Source organism: Nicotiana sylvestris, chromosome 10, assembly GCF_000393655.2.
Source record: "Nicotiana sylvestris chromosome 10, ASM39365v2, whole genome shotgun sequence".
In the NCBI taxonomy this organism is placed as follows: domain Eukaryota; kingdom Viridiplantae; phylum Streptophyta; class Magnoliopsida; order Solanales; family Solanaceae; genus Nicotiana; species Nicotiana sylvestris.
In genome coordinates, this window is record NC_091066.1 from 129,548,442 (window position 1) to 129,566,531 (window position 18,090).

The following is an 18,090-nucleotide window of genomic DNA, read 5'->3' on the forward strand; positions in this document are numbered from 1 at the left end:
AAAGAAAAAAATAATTGCATTTATTCAATAAAAATCAGATACCATTACAAATGAGGACTAGGCCCTTATATAGGAGTACACAATTATAATGGTTTCCTTACTTAATTAGGGCTTGTTAATGGAATTAATTGCCTTGATTACCTGTTACCATATATAACTGTAACGGAAGCATTTATGACTGAAGATTTCCCATAACCAAGATTAATGTCGATTTTCCTTCCTTATTTATAACAAATTCGTGCATCTTCCCTCTTTAGTGGTTTTTGTCCATCCTGTTTGTATTTCTTCTTTTCCAGCTGTCAGAGCTGGTTCCTTTCCCAGAGAAATTCCGGGGGTGTTTCTCTTGTGCCTTCTTGATTTCTTTAACTCGTCTAATTTGAAACGCCACATGCCACCTTGTTGATTGTCCATATGTCATGTCTTGTTACCTTCATGATAGTCCACGTATCACACCTTTTTTCTACCAATACAAAGCTTACTTTGTGATCCATTTATATTTGGGAAAATGCATAAGTACCCCCCTAACCTATACCCGAATTTTCAACTACACACTTTTTCTTTGCGGGAATTCTATTACCCCCTAAACTTATTTTAAATGGAATTATTTGCACCCTAAAACTACACAACCAAACTCTTGGCAAGTGGTGATCTACACGCGTCCCCACATATATTTTTAGTACTTTTTTTATTCTTTCTTCTTTTTCTTATCCTTTTTCTTATTGTTTATTATTCTCATTTTTTTGGTTATTTCATTCTCTTTCTTTTTGTTTTGGTCACCGGCGGCATAAAATGGTGGTCGTCGGAATTTTACAAACACCATTTTTTCCGGCGAATTTTTTTTTTCTGGCGACAGATTTTTATCCCTATCTAAGTGTGTTTTGTTTTATATATATATATATATAAATTTTCTTGAAAGTATAATTTATGGGTGAGAGGAAGAGCAAAAGAAATAAAAACGAATATAAGCTGAGAAAATTTTTTCCAGTTAAAATTTAAATACATCATTTTTTTCCAGCATGGGAAGGTTTTCTGATGATGATTTTTTCCCCCAAATCTGGGTATATTTTGCTTTGCTTATGAATAGAACATTTTGAGAGTTTAATTTGTGTGTGAAAAGAAAAAATGAAAGAAAAAAGGTTAGACAAAGTCGCCGGTGAATGAATATCCGCCGGAATTAGAGAAAAAACGAAAAAAAAAGTAAAAGAAAAAAGACAAAGAAAAAGGAAAAGGAAAAGGAAAAGGAAAAAAAATTAAGAAAAAATGGTAAAAAAGAATAAAAAAATAATCTGAAAATCGTTTTTTTTTTTTTGCTTCTCACTCTCATTTGGGAGAGTGAAATACACACACTCTGTCACGTCAGCGTTAAGGATGAAAATAATTCCATTTAAAATAAGTCTAGGGGAGTAATAGAATTCCCGCAAAGAAAAAGTGTGCAGTTGGAAATTCGGGTATAGATTAGGGGGGTACTTATGCATTTTCCCTTTATATTTTGTAGAGAAAATTACCAGGCTCAGAGTAAAAAATGACTCAATATTAGCCAAACTCATAAAATGCTACCAATATTAACCCTAAATCCTTTTTGTAGTACAAAGAAGCTAAACTTCCTTCTCTGCTTCTCTTCTTCTCTTCTACTAATAACATAACGAAATATTCAAATCTCACTGAATGTCTTAAATTTCCTCTCAAATATTGTAGTTATCTACAGCAAACATTACAAACATTAGTTTTTGGGCTGTTCTTGTAGCTCTCCCATTATTATCAGTTGTTGTCTCTTTTTTTCTCTATTAATGTTCCGTTGAATTCCTAGTCTAGTCTAGTCCAACAATATGTAATAAACTGGTGGCTGTATTATGGTGCAATCTTGATACAATATCTCTCATTAAAAAAAACACTTATGGCCTGTTTGGTCAAGTTTACGAGAGATCAAAAATACTTTTGCTTCAGAAAAAACACTCATCTAAAATATTTGATAAAAAAATAAAAATGAACTTGAGGAGCAGCAGAAATATTTCTTTTTTGCGGTTGATGAAAAACTACAATTTTTTACTGTCTCAAGAAACTGAAGTAAAAAGTTAATTCTTACTATAAGACAAAAATATCCTTATCAAAAATTTGTATTTATCAAACTATTTCTCATTAATTAACCCATATATCTCTCAAATGTGAATAAGCCCTTTTCTCCTCTTTTTTTGTTTAACTTTATTTATATTTATTAAAAGCCTTAAGATTCTTTTATTTTATGTTTTAAATTTTAACTAACTAAAAATAAAAATTAATTGAAGCCTTTCGTAAAAAATGTTTAAACTTATTTCTCTTTTTTGAGTAATACTAATTGCAAAATGATACTTCTTTTTTAATTTATTGGAGAGGGTTTATAATTAAATAATAACTTTTACTTTAAGTAGCAAGGAAAAAAGAAGATCACTATTCTTGTTGAATTTGAACTCAATACACAATAAAGGGCCTTTCCTTTCCTTGTTTCTTCTGCTCCGCAACTGGATCTTTTAAAATTGTTTTGGAAAATAAAATGGTTTCTTTTGCTTGTGACTTCTTCTTTTAAGAAGTTGGGCATCTTCCCCACCTTTCTTTGCTTCAAATTTCTCCTCATATCTTGTTTATTTTAGTTGAAACTAGGAAATCTAGCTCCGTTTGTCCATAGATATTGGCTTCACTTTTTCAAAAAAAAAATCAAAATTTTTCAAGTTCCCAAAAACTAGTTTAGGGCAGTTTTTGGGTGAATTTTTTTTTCCACTCATAAAACTTTAGTTTTTTAAAAAATAAAATACTTGTCCAAACACAACTTTTAACTTTCAAAAACTATTTTTCAATACTATTTTAAAAACTCTTTTTTTAAAATTTCAATCAAATCTATGTCCAAACGCTAGCCTAAAGTGCAGCCATCGAGAAAACCCAATTTGGGAAGAAGACATGGATATATTAATGAAAAAAGAGATATATGGCCAAACAAATAGCCATGACAGCAAAACTATAAAATTTTAAGCTTTATTTAATTCTAGCTGGATTTCTCATAAAAATAAGGCTATTTTTAATAACTTTGCCGTTAGTTATTGATACGAGCTGAGCTAAGTACCAGAAAATAAGAGGAAATGCAAGAAAAGGCAATGGAACAGTAAATGAAAGAAGGAAAAAGAAAGAAAAAAAAGGAAAGAACGCTAAGTTAGGGCAGCCAAAATTGAGAGTTTTGTATATTCATTGTTAAAGAAAGAGAAGATCATTACAATATATAGCATTACAACCTTAAATGCCTTAGCTGGCACTGTACCATCGTTGCCTAGTCTAAGCAACAGAGCTGGACCTAATATGTATTGATAACCCAAATGTATGGGGTCAATGTGTAATTACTATAATTATAACTTAAAAGTAAAAAGGACTAAACTGCCTATCTTGCAAACTTCCCCTGACCTCCTTCCCAACTGATTATAACGGCTACGTACACCTGCGCAAGCACAAGGTACCACAGCCTGAAGCTTGAATTTATATCAGATCCCTCTCGTTAAAATCTTCCTTGTCCTCAAGGAAGAAATGTAGGAAACCTGATTTTGAGAGATTGGTAATCCTCCCAAGTGGTTTGATCTAGCGCTGCTTTATCCCATTGAACCAACACTTGCGCAACAGTCTTGTTTCCCTTTTGGATCATCCTTCTATCGAGAATTTGCTAAGGTTGAGGACAGTATGGACTGGATATATCGATTATTGGTGGGTGTAAAATGGTGTCAGGTAGTTTATAGCAGGGCTTAAGTTGAGATACATGGAATGTGTGATGAAGTAGGAGCTGAGAAGGCATGGATAGCGTATATGCGACATTACCAACCTTTTGCAAGATTTGGTAAGGTCCATAGTATTTTGCTAAGAGTTTGGAGAAGTGAGTGCCTGAAAGTGTCACCTGCCTATAAGCCTATTTCTTGAGGTAAACCTAGTCCCCTTCTTTGAATTGCCTATCACTTCTATGTTTATTAGCCTGGTCAGCCATTCTCTGTTGTGCCCTTTGTAAGTGATATTGCAACAGCTTTTGAATTCTCTTGCTAACAAACTTCTGTCCACCTCTTCCATAGCTGAATCACCTGCCATATAGGGTAAGTGAAGTGGTGGAGGCTGGCCATAAATAGCCTCATAAGGGGTAGTATGAATTGAGGAGTGAAAAGTAGTGTTATACTACCACTCAGCTGCTGCTAAATAAGAGGACCAGTCCTTTTGAGAGTCAGAGCAAAAACACCTAAGATAGTCTCTAGGCACTTGTTAACAACTTCTGTTTGTCCATCAGACTATGGGTTGTAGGCTGTAGAAGTGCTAAGAGTGACATCATTCAAAGAGAACAACTCCTGCCATAACCTACTAGTGAAGACAGGACCCATATCACTCACTATATCCTCTGGTATGCCATGTAGTCTGAACACATGTTCCATAAATAGCTTTGCAATGTCAGTGGCAGTATAAGGATGGGCCACTCCTATGAAGTGAGCATACTTGGTTAATCTATCTACTACCACCCATATCATTGTCTTCCCTTTAGCTTTAGGAAACCCTTCAATAAAATCCATGCTAATACTGCACCAAGCCAATGAGGGAATCTTGAGTGGTTTCCAGGATAAGGTATTGTCTCATACTTGTGCCTCTGGCATGTGTCACATTCCTTGACATATGTCTGAATATCTTTCTTCATTGCTCTCCAATAGAAGAGTTTAGCTATTCTTCTATAGGTATGATATATGCCTGAATGACCTCCAGTAGGGAAATCATGCCATAGTTTCATGATATCCTTTCTCAATTGATCATCGAGTCCTACCACTAACTTCTCATTTCCTCTTAACTGATTGTGCACAAAGGTGTACCCTTTTGATTCTCCCCCTTCTTTCTTAAGACTCTCAGTAAGGGCCACAAACTCATCATTTAACTCCCAAGTTCTCATTATCTGACTTAACAAATCAGTCTTGATGATAGAGAGTGTTAAAGCTGCTAACTCTACCAATAGCAATCTAGATAGGGCATCTGCCACTTTATTCTCCTTTCCCTTTTTGTACTCAATAACAAAGTCATATTGCATAAGCTTAGTTATCCATTTCAGCTGGGATCATGTGTGCAGTTTCTGCTCAAGAAGGAATTTCAATGCCTTTTGGTCTGTCTTCACTATAAAGGGCCTTCCTGTTAAGTGTTGTGACCACTTGTTCACTGCCATGACTAAGGCTAATAGCTCCTTGTCATATACTGATAAGGTCTGATGTTGTGAAGATAAGCCCTTGCTCAGATATGCTATAAGTTGGCCCTTCTACATTAGTACAGCCCTTATTCCCATGCTGCAAGCATTTATCTCCACAACAAATGGTATAGAGAAATCAGGCAGGGTTAGAACTGGTACAGAAGTTAAAGCTTTCTTCAAGTTGCCGAAGGCTTCAGTAGCCTTAGGAGATCATTTAAAATTGTCCTTCCTTAGTAGATCAGTAAGAGGTTTGCTAAGAACTCCATACCCCTTGATGAACTTCTATAATAACCTGCTAGACCTAGAAATCCCCTTAGCTGCTTGAGATTAGTTGGTTCTGGCCATATCTGGAAAGCTTCTATCTTCTTTGGGATAGTAGTTACTCCTTCTGCTGAGATATAGTGTCCTAGGTATTCAACTCTTGTTGCTGCAAATACACACTTGCTTCTCTTAGCAAACAGTTGGTGTTGTATCAATAGCTCACAAGTGGTTCTGAGATGTTGCACATCCTCCTGCAGATCTTTGCTGAATACTAGGATGTCATCAAAAAATACCAATATAAACTTCTTGAGGTGTGCTTGGAAGATATGGTTCATCAAACTTTGAAAACTGGAGGGTACATTAGTGAGGCCAAAGGGCATTACCAAGTATTTATAATGCCCAAAATGAGTCTTAAAAGCTGTTTTTCTGGATATCTGAGGGTGTCATCCTGATTTGATGATATCCTGCTCTGAAATCTATCTTGGAGTAGATTTTTGACCCCCCCTAACTCATCCAATAACTCCTCAATAATTGGTATAGGAAATTTGTCTTTTATAGTGAGCTTGTTCAAGGCTCTATGGTCCACACATAGTCTCCAAGAACCATCTTTCTTCCCTACCAAAACTACAGGAGAAGCATAAGAGCTTGCACTATAATAAATTATGCCTTGTTGCAGCATCTCTGACACTATCTTCTCTATCACATCCTTCTGGAGGGGAGAGTATCTATAGGGCCTTTAGTTCACAGGAAGACTGTGATGACCCTTTCATCTTGTGTTTTAGAATCCGAATTCGGGTTCTGATGCCTTAAAAATCTCATTTTCTTTTTCCTCTATTTGCTTGCGTAGTCTGAGCGCGTTTCCGAAAAGCTTTTATGTGAAATTTAAGAAAAAGATTGATTTTGGCCTTTAAATTGATTAAAGTTGACTTCGGTCAATATTTTTGGTAAACGGATCCAGACCCGTGACTAGATAGTCCTGTAAGGTCCTGTAAAATATGGGAAATGGGCGTATTCCCGGAATCGAATTCCGAGATCACTAGCTCAAAAAAAGAAATTTTAAAGAAAATTATTTGCTGGAAAATATAAAAACTTTTGGAAATGAAATGGTGTGTGTTCTTGAGGGTATTGGGCTCGTATCTTGGTTCCGAAGCCTGGTACAGGTTTAAAATAATGATTAAGTCGAATCTGTAAAATTTAGTAAGAGTCGGAGTTGATTTGGTATAAATCGGACCCTTAGTTGAGAAAATGGAAATTTCAATGTTATTAAAGAATTTCATGAATTTGAGGTTAAATTCGTAGTTGTTGATGTTATTTTGATGATTTGATCGCACGAGTAAGTTCGTATGATATTTTTAGACTTGCATGCATATTTGGTTTGGAGCCACGAGGGCTCGGGTGAGTTTTGGATAGGCCACGGGGTGATTTGGACTTAGGAAACTCAGCTGTGCATCTGCTATTTTTGCACAAGCCTCTGATCTTGCAATTGCGAGATCAGGCTTTGCAATTGCGAAGTTAAGAGGTCTGGGAAATGCGATAATTATGTCGCAAATGCGAACCAGGCCTGGGCAGGCCACTATCACAAATGCGAACTCTGGGTTGGAATTTTGCGAAGCCCTTCTATCGCAAATGCGACTGTTTCTTCTCAAATGTGAAGGTAGCAGAATTTCAAAGGGATCGCAATTGCGAACCCCTGATTGTAACTGCGATATCTGTGACTTGTTAATTGAGATTTCAAACTGGATTTTCATCATTTTTCAAATTCTCTCAAACCCTAAACATCCCTAGGCGATTTTTCAAAGATCTAAACTTCTCCAAATCATAGGTAAGTGATTTCTAACTCATCTTCTTCAATCTAATTCATCTTTTTACATGATTTCACTTCAAAATCTAGGGTTTTTCATGGAAAATTGGGTGTTTTTGGGTAGAAATTAGAATTTTCAAATTTTGGGAATTTGGACCTCAATTTAAGGTCGGATTTCAAAACCAATTGCATATTTGGGTTCGTGGGTGAATGGATAGTCGGGTTTAGGTTCAAACTTCGAGTTTTGTCCAAGCAGGCCCGGGGTCAGTTTTTGACTTTTTGGGGAAAATATTGGGAAATCTATATTCATGCATTAGAATTGGTTTATTTAGCCTATATTGATGTTATTAAGTAATTTATGACTAGATTCAAGCAGATTAGAGGTAGAACCGAGAGGTAAAGCGGTAATTGAGGCTTGATTTATGATCGTGGAATCGAGGTAAGTATTTGGCCTAACCTTAGCAGGGAATAGGTGTTGTGGTTTTATTTGGTACGTGTTAGTGTTGAGTACGACGTATAGGTGTGGTGGCGAGTATATATACATTGGTGTCAAGCATGCCTGTGAGTCTTATACCATTATCGTTGTGACTCTTATTATGTATTGTTCATGCTTAAATTGATGATTATCCATGTTGAACAATACTTATGATATTTCTTGGTAGTTGACCATAGTTGAGTATTGACTCAAGTTGAGACTTATTATGTGAAATTAACTGTTGAAACGAGATTGGTTATAGTTGATTCCCTTGCCGGGACGTTATTGATTATATTGTTGATTCCCTTGCCGGGATGTTATTGTTTATATTGTTGATTCCCTTGTCGTGATGCATTGCTTCTATTTATTGGGTGAGGAAAAGTGTAAAGCACGAAGGGTGATGCCGTGCATGATATTGTGAGTGAGTGTTAATGCACGAAGGGTGATGTCGTGCCGATATTTTGAGAGTTAATGCACGAAGGGTGATGTCGTGCCATTTATGTTATTTTTTATAGTGAGTACGAGAGTAAAAGCACGAAGGGTGATGTCGTGCACGTGTTACTGTTTCATTATTCTTGTTGATACAAAAATGATGTTCATTATGCTTCTCTATTGGTTTATTGTTAGAAATTGATATTCCGCGCAGCATGTTCCCTTCCCATCTTTATCTGTTATTTCCTGTTGTTATTGTTCTATTTGTATACGATTTAACTGCACAGGTTTATATGGTTGTCGTGTCCTAGCCTCGTCACTACTTCGCTGAGGTTAGGCTCGACACTTACCAGTACATGGGATCGGTTGTATTGATACTGCACTATACACTTTCTATGCAGATTTCGGTGTCGGGTCCTGTAAGTAGCTTGAGATAGCTGCCTTCAGTCCAGGGAGACCAAGATAGTTCTGCTAGCGCTCGCAGAGCCCGAAGTCCCCCTTTCCATGCTTTAGTTTTCTGTTGTCTCCTATATTTCGAGAACAGTTGTACTTCTTTCAGACTTGTATTTGTAGTAAATCTTAGTCATTCGTGGATTGTGACACCAGATCTATGGGGTAGCTATATATTTGAATTATGGCACTGTTAAATCATTTTCCTCATTTCTTAATTATCTTACATTAATTAATATCTGTTCTTGTTGAATTAGTAATAATGGTAGTAAAATCGTAACTATCGGCTTGCCTAGCTTTCATGAGTAGGCGCCATCATGACTTCCGGAGATGGGAAAATCCAGGTCGTGACAAGTTGGTATCAGAGCTCTAGGTTGCTTAGGTCTCACAATTCACAGACAAGCTAGGTAGAGTCTAAGGGATCGGTACGGGGGCGTCTGTGTTTATCCCTTAGAGGCTACAGAGTTTAGGAACAACATCCCTTCTATTCATCTCTGTCGTGCGATTTGATTTTCTCAATGCTAATTGAATTTCTACTATGTTCTTTCGTAGATGGCGAGAACGCATGTTTCATTATCCGCTGATCAGCAGCCCGAGCCCCTAGTGGTAGTTCCTACGAGGGGCAGAGGACGAGGCCGAGGACGTGCTATAGACCGAGGTAGGGGCAGGGCTCAGCCTAGAGCAGCAGCACCAGCGGCAGAGCCTCAGGTAGAGTTTGATGATGAGGCCCCAGCCCAGACCGTTCCAGCAGGACCAGCTCAGGTTCCAGAGGGGTTCATCGCTACCCCGATACTCCAGGATGATCCGGTCCATTTAGTGGGCCTTATGGAGAGTGTCACCCAGGCATGCTTACTTCCTGTAGCACCAGCCGTCTCTCAGGCTGGGGGAGGAGCACAGACTCCCTCTACTCGCACTCCGGAGCAGATGGCTCCTCAGTTTCAGACTCCAACAGCTCAGCTAGTCGGGGTAGTTCAGCCGGGTATTGTAGCTCAGACCGGTGATAGAGCAGCTATGTCTGCTGATGCCTTATGGAGATTGGACAGGTTCACCAAGCTTTTTACTACTACCTATGGCGGTACATATTTAGAGGATCCCTAGGACTATTTGGACAGCTTTCATGAGGTTCTACGGAACATGGGGATAGTGGAGACTAATGGGGTCAACTTTGCTGCTTTTCGTCTGTCAGGTTCCGCCAAGACTTAGTGGAGGGATTATTGTTTGGCTAGACCAGTTGGGTCACCGGCTTTGACTTGGGACCAGTTCTCTCAGCTATTTCTGGTGAAGTTTCTTCCTATCACTCAAAGGGAGGACTATCAGAGGCAGTTTGAGCGTCTCCAGTAGGGTTCTATGACCGTCACTCAGTACGAGACCAGATTTATTTCCTTGGCTCGTCATGATCTTCTTATACTTCCCACCGAGAGAGAGAGGGTGAGGAGGTTTATTGAGGGACTAGCTCAGCCTATCAGATTGCATATGGCTAAGGAGATAAGGAGTGAGATTTCTTTCAAGGATGCAGCCAATATGGCCAGGCGAGTTGAGATGGTTCTATCATAGGGGAGTGGTCAGGGGTCTAATAAGAGGCCCCGTCATTCGGGCAGGTTCAATGGTGCCTCATCTGGAGGTAGGGATTCTTTTGGTAGAGGCAATCCTCCCGGGCCGTTTTATTCAGCACTTCAGACTTCTCACAATGCTCCAGGTGGTCGTGGTTCTCATATGCAGTATTCTGATCAGCTACCCTACAGTGCACCACAGCTCCTCTTAGTGCACCTCCGCTCCAGAGTTTTCAGGGTGGTTACTCAGGTCGTCAAGGTCAGCAGTCTCAACAACTGAGGCCTTGTTATACATGTGGTGATCCGAGGCACATTGCTAGATTTTGCCCTCGATCATCGAGCAGTTCTCAGCATTAGGGTTCTCGTGCCATGGTTACGACACCGGATGTCCCACCGCCCACTCGGCCAGCTAGAGGTAGGGGTCAGGCAGCTAAAGGTGGAGGTCGAGGTGTTAGAGGTAGAGGTTAGGCCACTAGAGGTGGAGGTCAGCCAGCAGGAGGTCGTCTCCGAGATGTAGTTTAGAGTGGTGGGGCTCAGCCCCGATGTTATGCTTTTTCAGCCAGGCCTGAGGCTGAGGCATCTGATGTCGTTATCACAGGTACGATTTCAGTTTGCAGTAGAGATGCTTCAGTTCTATTTGATCCAGGGTCTACATACTCCTATGTGTCATCTTATTTTTCTACGTATTTGGTTGTGCCTCATGATTCTTTGAGTGCTCCTGTATATGTGTCCATACCGGTGGGTGCTTTTATTATTGTAGATCATATCTATCGCTCGTGTGTGGTCATTATTGGGGGTCTTGAGACCCGTGTAGATCTCTTACTTCTTGATATGGTCGATTTTGATGTCATTTTGGGGATGGATTGGTTGTCACCTTATCATGCCATATTAGACTGTCACGCTAAGACCAAGACCTTAGCCTTGCCGGGCTTGCCTCGATTGGAGTGGAGAGGGACTCCTGGTCATTCTACCAGCAGAGTTATTTCTTATATGAAGGCTCGGCGTATGGTCGAGGATGGGTATTTGGCTTATTTGGCTTATGTTCGTGATTCTAGTGTCGAGGTCCCATCTATGGATTCTGTGCTAGATGTTCGGGAGTTTCCAGAGGTGTTTTCTGCAGACCTGATGGGGATGCCACCCGACATGGATATTGACTTTTTCATTAATTTGGCTCCGGGCATTTAGCCCATTTCTATTTCGTCGTATCGCATGGCCCTACCAAAGTTGAAGGAATTGAAGGAGTAGTTGCAGGATTTACTTGATAAGGGATTCATTAGACCTAGTGTCTCATCCTGGGGTGTGTCGGTGTTGTTTGTTAAGAAGAAGGATTGATCGATGAGGATGTGTATAGATTATCAACAGTTAAACAAAGTCACAATCAAGAACAAGTATCCATTGCCGAGGATTGATGATTTATTTGACCAGCTTTAGGGTGTCAAAGTGTTTTTGAAGATTGATTTGAGATCTGGCTACCATCAGTTGAGGATTAGGGCATCCGATGTCCCTAAGACAACTTTTCGCACTCCGTATGGGCATTATGAGTTCTTAGTGATGTCATTTGTGTTGACAAATGCCCCAGCAGCATTTATGGATTTGATGAACCGGGTGTTCAAGACATACATGGATTCCTTCGTGATTGTTTTCATTGATGATATCTTGATCTACTCCCACAGCTGAGAGGAGCATGATCAGCATCTTCGAGTCGTTCTCCAGACTCTGAGGGACAGCCAGTTATATGCTAAGTTTTTGAAATGTGAGTTTTGGTTGAGTTCAGTTGCATTCTTGGGTCATGTTGTATAGTAGAGGGTATTCAGGTGGATCCTAAGAAGATTGAGGCCATCAAGGACTAGCCTAGACCCACATCAGCTACAGAGATTCGGAGTTTCTTGGGTATGGTGGGTTATTATTGTTACATCTCGCATTTTCATACGTTACAAGTTTCGTCTTCTGTTAATCGACGTAAACTCGGGGATGAGATTATCTTGAGGTTAACGTATTTATGATATTTATAAAAAATGATAAGTAAGTGTCATGAAGGATAAAGGGCACACAAATTAAAGACAACGAGTTTCGTAGAAGGTGGCCGAATTGGGATAAAATAGGGGTCGAGCGAAAATACCTGTAGACATGTGATTTTGACCCTCCCCAAGATTTTTCATATTTTAGCATATAAATATTCAATTTAGGCCTAATATAGCTATTTCAACTATTTTTGACTTCTTTCCTTTATTTTCGTCATAAAAATAGAAAATTACAAAAATATTTTAGCTTACGTATCTTTCATAAATTTAAATAAACAAAAATATACAAAAATAGTTTCGTGTTTAGTTTAATTAATTAGGATTAGCTTTGGATTGTGTAGTATTTTTATCTTATTTTAAAAGGAGTTAATTAAGGTGTTAGATCACAATTTTAAGAGTTTTAGAGCCCAATTTTTGGCCCAATTTGGATTAGTCCATTAAGCCTAGGGACCCTTCTAGACTCTTCTTTGGAACAAAAAGAAATAAAAAAGACCCTAAGGACTTAACACAAAAGACCTAGGGACTAATGGGCAAAATACACAAAATACACCTAAACCTAGACTTTACCTATAAAGTAATGCTTAAAAAATCAAAAAAGGGGAAGAGATAACATTGAAGGGAAAAGCAGAAAGCTGCGCCCCAAAGGGAATCTGCCGTTTTCACGAGACCCACCCCCCTAACCTCATCTTCTCCGCAGACCGCCACCCCAAACAACCTTCGATTCTTCTTCTTCAAGAGGGTTTAACACAAAAACCCTAGGAAAGAACTCCATCTCCATAGCAGCCTGAACACCAAACGACCAGACCCCATGAGTTTCTTCTTCATGAAGATCTAACAAAAACCAGAGAACACAAAAAGAACCCTACGTGAGCTTGAGCCATTTTTAATAGAGAAAGGACCTTTCAGCTTCTGCTTCTTCCCGTTAACAAAACTCGCCAAAAACCTTGAACACCAGCTGATGTTCTCTTCATCGTCCTCCTCCAGCAGCTCGCCTGAAAAACGAGCTCCAGCCGAAAACCAGAACATACCATCAGCAACCACCAACGAGTCCAGCCGTGAATCTCGTTCGTGAATCCGAGTTTACTGCCTTGCAAAAGTTTTCGAAGCCTCTCTTTCTTCTACTGGATAGCAGTTGCTTTGAGTTTGGATGTAGAGTTTTCCGGCGCCGATTTGAGGTTCCGGCTCATAGTTTTGGCATTTCAGTCCGCCGATCGTGGCTCTGTTTGGTTTGACGAGTGATATTGTAAATCTCCAACTTTGTTTATCAACATAGAGCTATTTTGAATTCATTTCCAGATCCATCAAGGACAATGTGTTCTTTCAGGTGCAAACATTTTGCAGCTTCTAACACCTTGGAATGGGAAACAATTCGTTTTTTTATCTTAAAGAAATCTGAGTGTTTTGGAATCTATTAATTAAGTCATAAAGGGGTTTCATGGAATTGAAGAAATCAAACAGGATTTCGTGGGCTACTGGACCTAATCTTTGTCAGTGTAAACAATGATTAAAGTGTGGGTTTGAATCCGTGTTTGGTTGAGTTTCCGGTGCTAATTCGGATTTCGTCTGCGGTTCGGCACATTTTGAGTGTTAAACATTGAAACAGCCGATTTTCCGGCTATATCGAGGTCCAATTCTTTCATTCTCTCTTTATTTTATTCGAGCTTAATGTTAATTATTTGTTTGGTGATGCGATTCCATTGTTTCTGTAATTGTTCTCCATAGTTTTGAATTTGCTCGCTCGGTTATCTGCTCGTGTTTATTCGGATTGGTTATAGCTGAACATGATTTTTTCACAGTATAGAAATTGGATTGATGAACTACGTCACATTAGATTAAATGGGATCAGGTGTGCATTTCATGTGACCCAGCCATAATTTTGAATAATAATAATGAAATAAACACGTTTAAAATCCGGGTGTGCATTTCATGTGACCCGACTCTAATTTCCAACAAGGTTAAAGAGAACGTGTCGTGAACCACGGGTACATTTCATGTAGCGTGGCTTATGATGTGTTTTAAACAACTTTGAAATAATTTCTTAAATAATTAAAAGCGGTTTAAAATTAAAATGCACATAGGTTTAAAAGTGTTTTAAAGTCAGATAATTAAGTTGAATATAACAGTTGAACGACCGTGCTAGAACCACGGAACTCGGGAATGCCTAACACCTTCTCCCGGGTTAACAGAATTCCTTACCCGAATTTCTGTGTTCGCAGACTGCAAAAATAGAGTCAAGCTTTTCCTCGATTCGGGATTCAACCGGTGACTTGGGACAACATAAATTATCCCAAGTGGCAACTCTGATTCTTTTAATAATAAATCTCGTTTCGATTGTCCTTTAATTGGAAAAACTCTCTTATACGCACCTTTCCGGGGGTGTAGGTAAAAAGGAGGTGTGACAGCTCTGGCGACTCTGTTGGGGATCGAACCCAAAATCTCTAGTTTAGGGTTCAAGAATTCGAGCTTAGAATAATTGTTATAGTTGGCTTTATCTATTATCTGATTTTGTTACATGATTTGGGCTTAATGTGCTAATTGGTTGCTTTTACCACTTTGATATTCCGTGAACTGTATATAAACTGTTGCGAAATCCCTCCTCTCTCTGAGTCTTCTAAATCATGAAGAAGTGTGCACTTAGTGTGACTTCTTTTCTGTTAGCGTCATATCCCAAATTTAGAACGAGGTTCGGACAAGCTGCAAAGCTGGTGAAGCTTCTGTATTTCTGGTACGCTGCCCCCCCCCCCCGGCTCGAGCTGTCCGCTCGGGTAAGCCAGGTCTAGAACAAATAAACCCAGGTTTTTAAACCTAGAAAAACACATCCTCATATCGGATCCCTAGTAGGAACGTTTGTCTGCATCACGTGCATTTGACTTAGGGGACTCAACACAGGGGTTGGGTCCGTCTAGGACAGGTGTACCCAAAAATAAAAAAGACCATCTTGATGCATCTTATGTGTTACATGTTGCATTTCTACAAGGGTCAAAGGGTCATTTGGCGGACCAGTGATAGTGGAGGGCAAATGAAAAATGAAAGAAAAGAAGAAAAAAAAAAGAGGGGGAAGTGTGAAAATAAAGCAAGTAGGGCCTAGTTATGTTTTTTGTTACATTTTTTAAGAAAAAGACAAAAAAACATGAAAAATTCAAAAATGATTTTGCACTTTTTCATCATTTTTCAAAAATCAAAAAAAAAAACAGAGAAAAAGAAAATACAAAAAGATTTTGCATGTTTCGTCATTTTTCAAGAAAAAACAAGAAAAAATGTGATTTCTATAAATTAGTGGTTTTTTTATTATTCTTGCCCGTATCCAATCTGCCTGAACTACGCAAACTTGATTCTCGTCTCTCGGGGCGGGATACGTAGGCAACTCACATAGGGTCCGGTCTTCCTAGTGAGTTTAGTTTCTTGGCTTCGTGGGGTCTTAGCCAAATCTTATATTTTTAGCCACATAGGTTAATTTCAGAAAAATAGTCACAATCATGTCTTGAATGTGTCCAACGGGAAGTGGTCGATGGTCAACTCAAATTGGAAGCTGAAAAGGATGATGAGTTGAATAATTGTGCCCCTGGTTTGGGATATGCAGTTCAAAGGCTCATTCGTGGCCTTTCTTCATCGAGAGAGTGTGCAAGGCAGGGATTTGCATTAGGCCTGGCAATATTGGTTAGTGCATTTCCATGCATAAAATTGGATGCACTGTCGAAGTTAACTGTCGACTTGTTGGAGGATCAGGACAAAGATTGCCTATTCGGATGCTTGTTTACTTATGGGGCGTCTTGGAATAATATGATATCTGGGTATGTTAGGATGGGTCTTTACTTGTATGCTGTAATTCTTTTTGTTGAAATGTGGGGTTTTGGAATTCAACCAAATGGGTATTTTGTGGCTAGCTTGTTGACTGCATTCAGTAGATTGGAAAATATGGTTTTGGAAGGATTTCAAATTCATGGATTGGTTATGAAATATGGTTTGTTGAATGATGTTTTTGTGGAAACTTCTTTTCTCCATTTTTATGGTGTATATGGACTACCTTGTAGTGCTAAAGCACTGTTTGAGGAAATGCCTGAAGGGAATGTTGTAACTTGGACTTCCTTGATGGTTGCATATTCAGATAATGGTTACCCAGAGGTGGTAATAGATCTGTACCGAAGAATGGGACATGATGAGGTGTCTGGTAATGAAAACACATGTACTGCTGTTATTAGTTCTTGCATAGCTCTTGATGATGATTTTTTGGGTCATCAAATGCTAGGTCAGGTTGTAAAGTCTGGATTCCAAGACCATGTTTCTGTATCAAATTCTCTTATTTCGATGTTTGGTAGTTTTGGTTGCATTGAAGATGCCTCTTATATCTTTGAGGCCATGATTGACCGTGACACTATATCATGGAATTCGATTATTTCAGCACTAGCGTATAACCAATTGTACAAGAAAGCGTTCAACTCCTTTTCTGAAATGCGTCATGTTCATGATGATGTCAATTCAACTACACTTTCTGCATTGTTGTCTATATGTGGAACTATTGATTGTCTAAACTTAGGCAGAGGTGTTCATAGTTTGTCGTTGAAATCAGGATGGGATTCTAATATTTGTGTGTGTAATACTCTTCTCTCCATGTATTTGGAGGCTTCGAGGCCCAAAGATGCTGAAAGTTTGTTCTTTGCCAGGGCAGCAAAGGATGTGATTTCGTGGAACTCCATGATGGCTGGTTATGTTTTAACAGGTAAGTACTTCAAAGCTTTGGAAGTGTTCGCTGAACTGCTTCACTTGCAAAGAACAGTTAACTATGTGACTTTCGCTAGTGCTTTGGCTGCGTGTTCAGATGGTCAATTGCTTGATGAAGGAAAAACTGTTCATGCTCTTGTAATTGTTCATGGGTTCCATAACAATTTAATAGTTGGCAATGCATTAGTCACCATGAATGGAAAGTGTAGTATGATGTGGGAGGTTAAAAATGTATTTCAAAAAAATGCCTGACAAGGAATTAGTCATTTGGAATGCATTGATTGGTGGCTATGCAGATAATAAGGACACACTTGAGGCAGTGAGAAATTTTAAGTCAATGAGAGAGGAAGAGAATCCTCCAAATTACATTACTTTGATTAATGTTCTTGGTTCTTGCTCAACTGAAACTGATCTGCTGAACTATGGCAAGCCGTTGCATGGACATATAATTCTGACTGGTTTTGAGACAAATGAATGCGTCAGGAACTCTCTCATCACTATGTATGCGGACTGCTGTTGAGCAGGTTTTCAAATGCTTTTGCCATGATGTCACCGATGACGGGCTCCTTCGAATGTTACGGCTTATAAAGAAAGTCAGGATTACTTATTCAAGTGTTAGTTTAAGAAAATTTTTACTTTTATTTTTTATGTTTTGAGTTTGTTTTCCTTTTTATGTCGTCTTTTACTTTCTAGTTTTGTACAGTAATGTTGGGTCTTTTGTTTTTGGTATTTCCTATTTTTGGAAAACAAATGTGTTATAAATCAAAAATCCAAAAAAAAGGGATATTTTACGTTTTCATATTTCCGTTAGAATTTTCTTTAAGAATACTACTCCTAAAAATTGAAAAAATTGTTTGAGGCGGTTTTTCCATTAGACAATTAATATCTAGGACTTAAATAAAAATTATTTCTATATTTCCTTTACTATATTAGGACCAAAATTCAAAAAAAAAAAATTCCTTTTAGTACCTCTTTAAAAGTTTTCTTTAAGGCATTAATCTCAAAATCCAAAAAAAAAAAATCTTTTGAGGTGTTTCTTTGGGAAATTAGTGAAAAATGAAAAAAAATTATTTTCATTAGAACTTTAGGATATTGTACATAGAAAAAAAATATTTTATCTTTTGTTTTATCATTAGAATATTTTCTTTAGGCAATCAAAATTGAAA

General features: G+C 38.5%; 1 protein-coding gene across 1 annotated transcript; it reads left to right on the top strand.

Moving 5' to 3' along the window:
• Positions 1-9,459: 9,459 nt before the first annotated feature.
• Positions 9,460-17,444, top strand: LOC104246508 (pentatricopeptide repeat-containing protein At4g13650-like). Its single transcript, XM_070159596.1, has 3 exons — positions 9,460-9,709; positions 15,708-17,129; positions 17,221-17,444. Exons 1-3 carry the CDS (start codon positions 9,460-9,462, stop codon positions 17,442-17,444), a joined length of 1,896 nt encoding a protein of 631 aa, XP_070015697.1.
• The last annotated feature ends 646 nt before the right edge of the window (positions 17,445-18,090 follow it).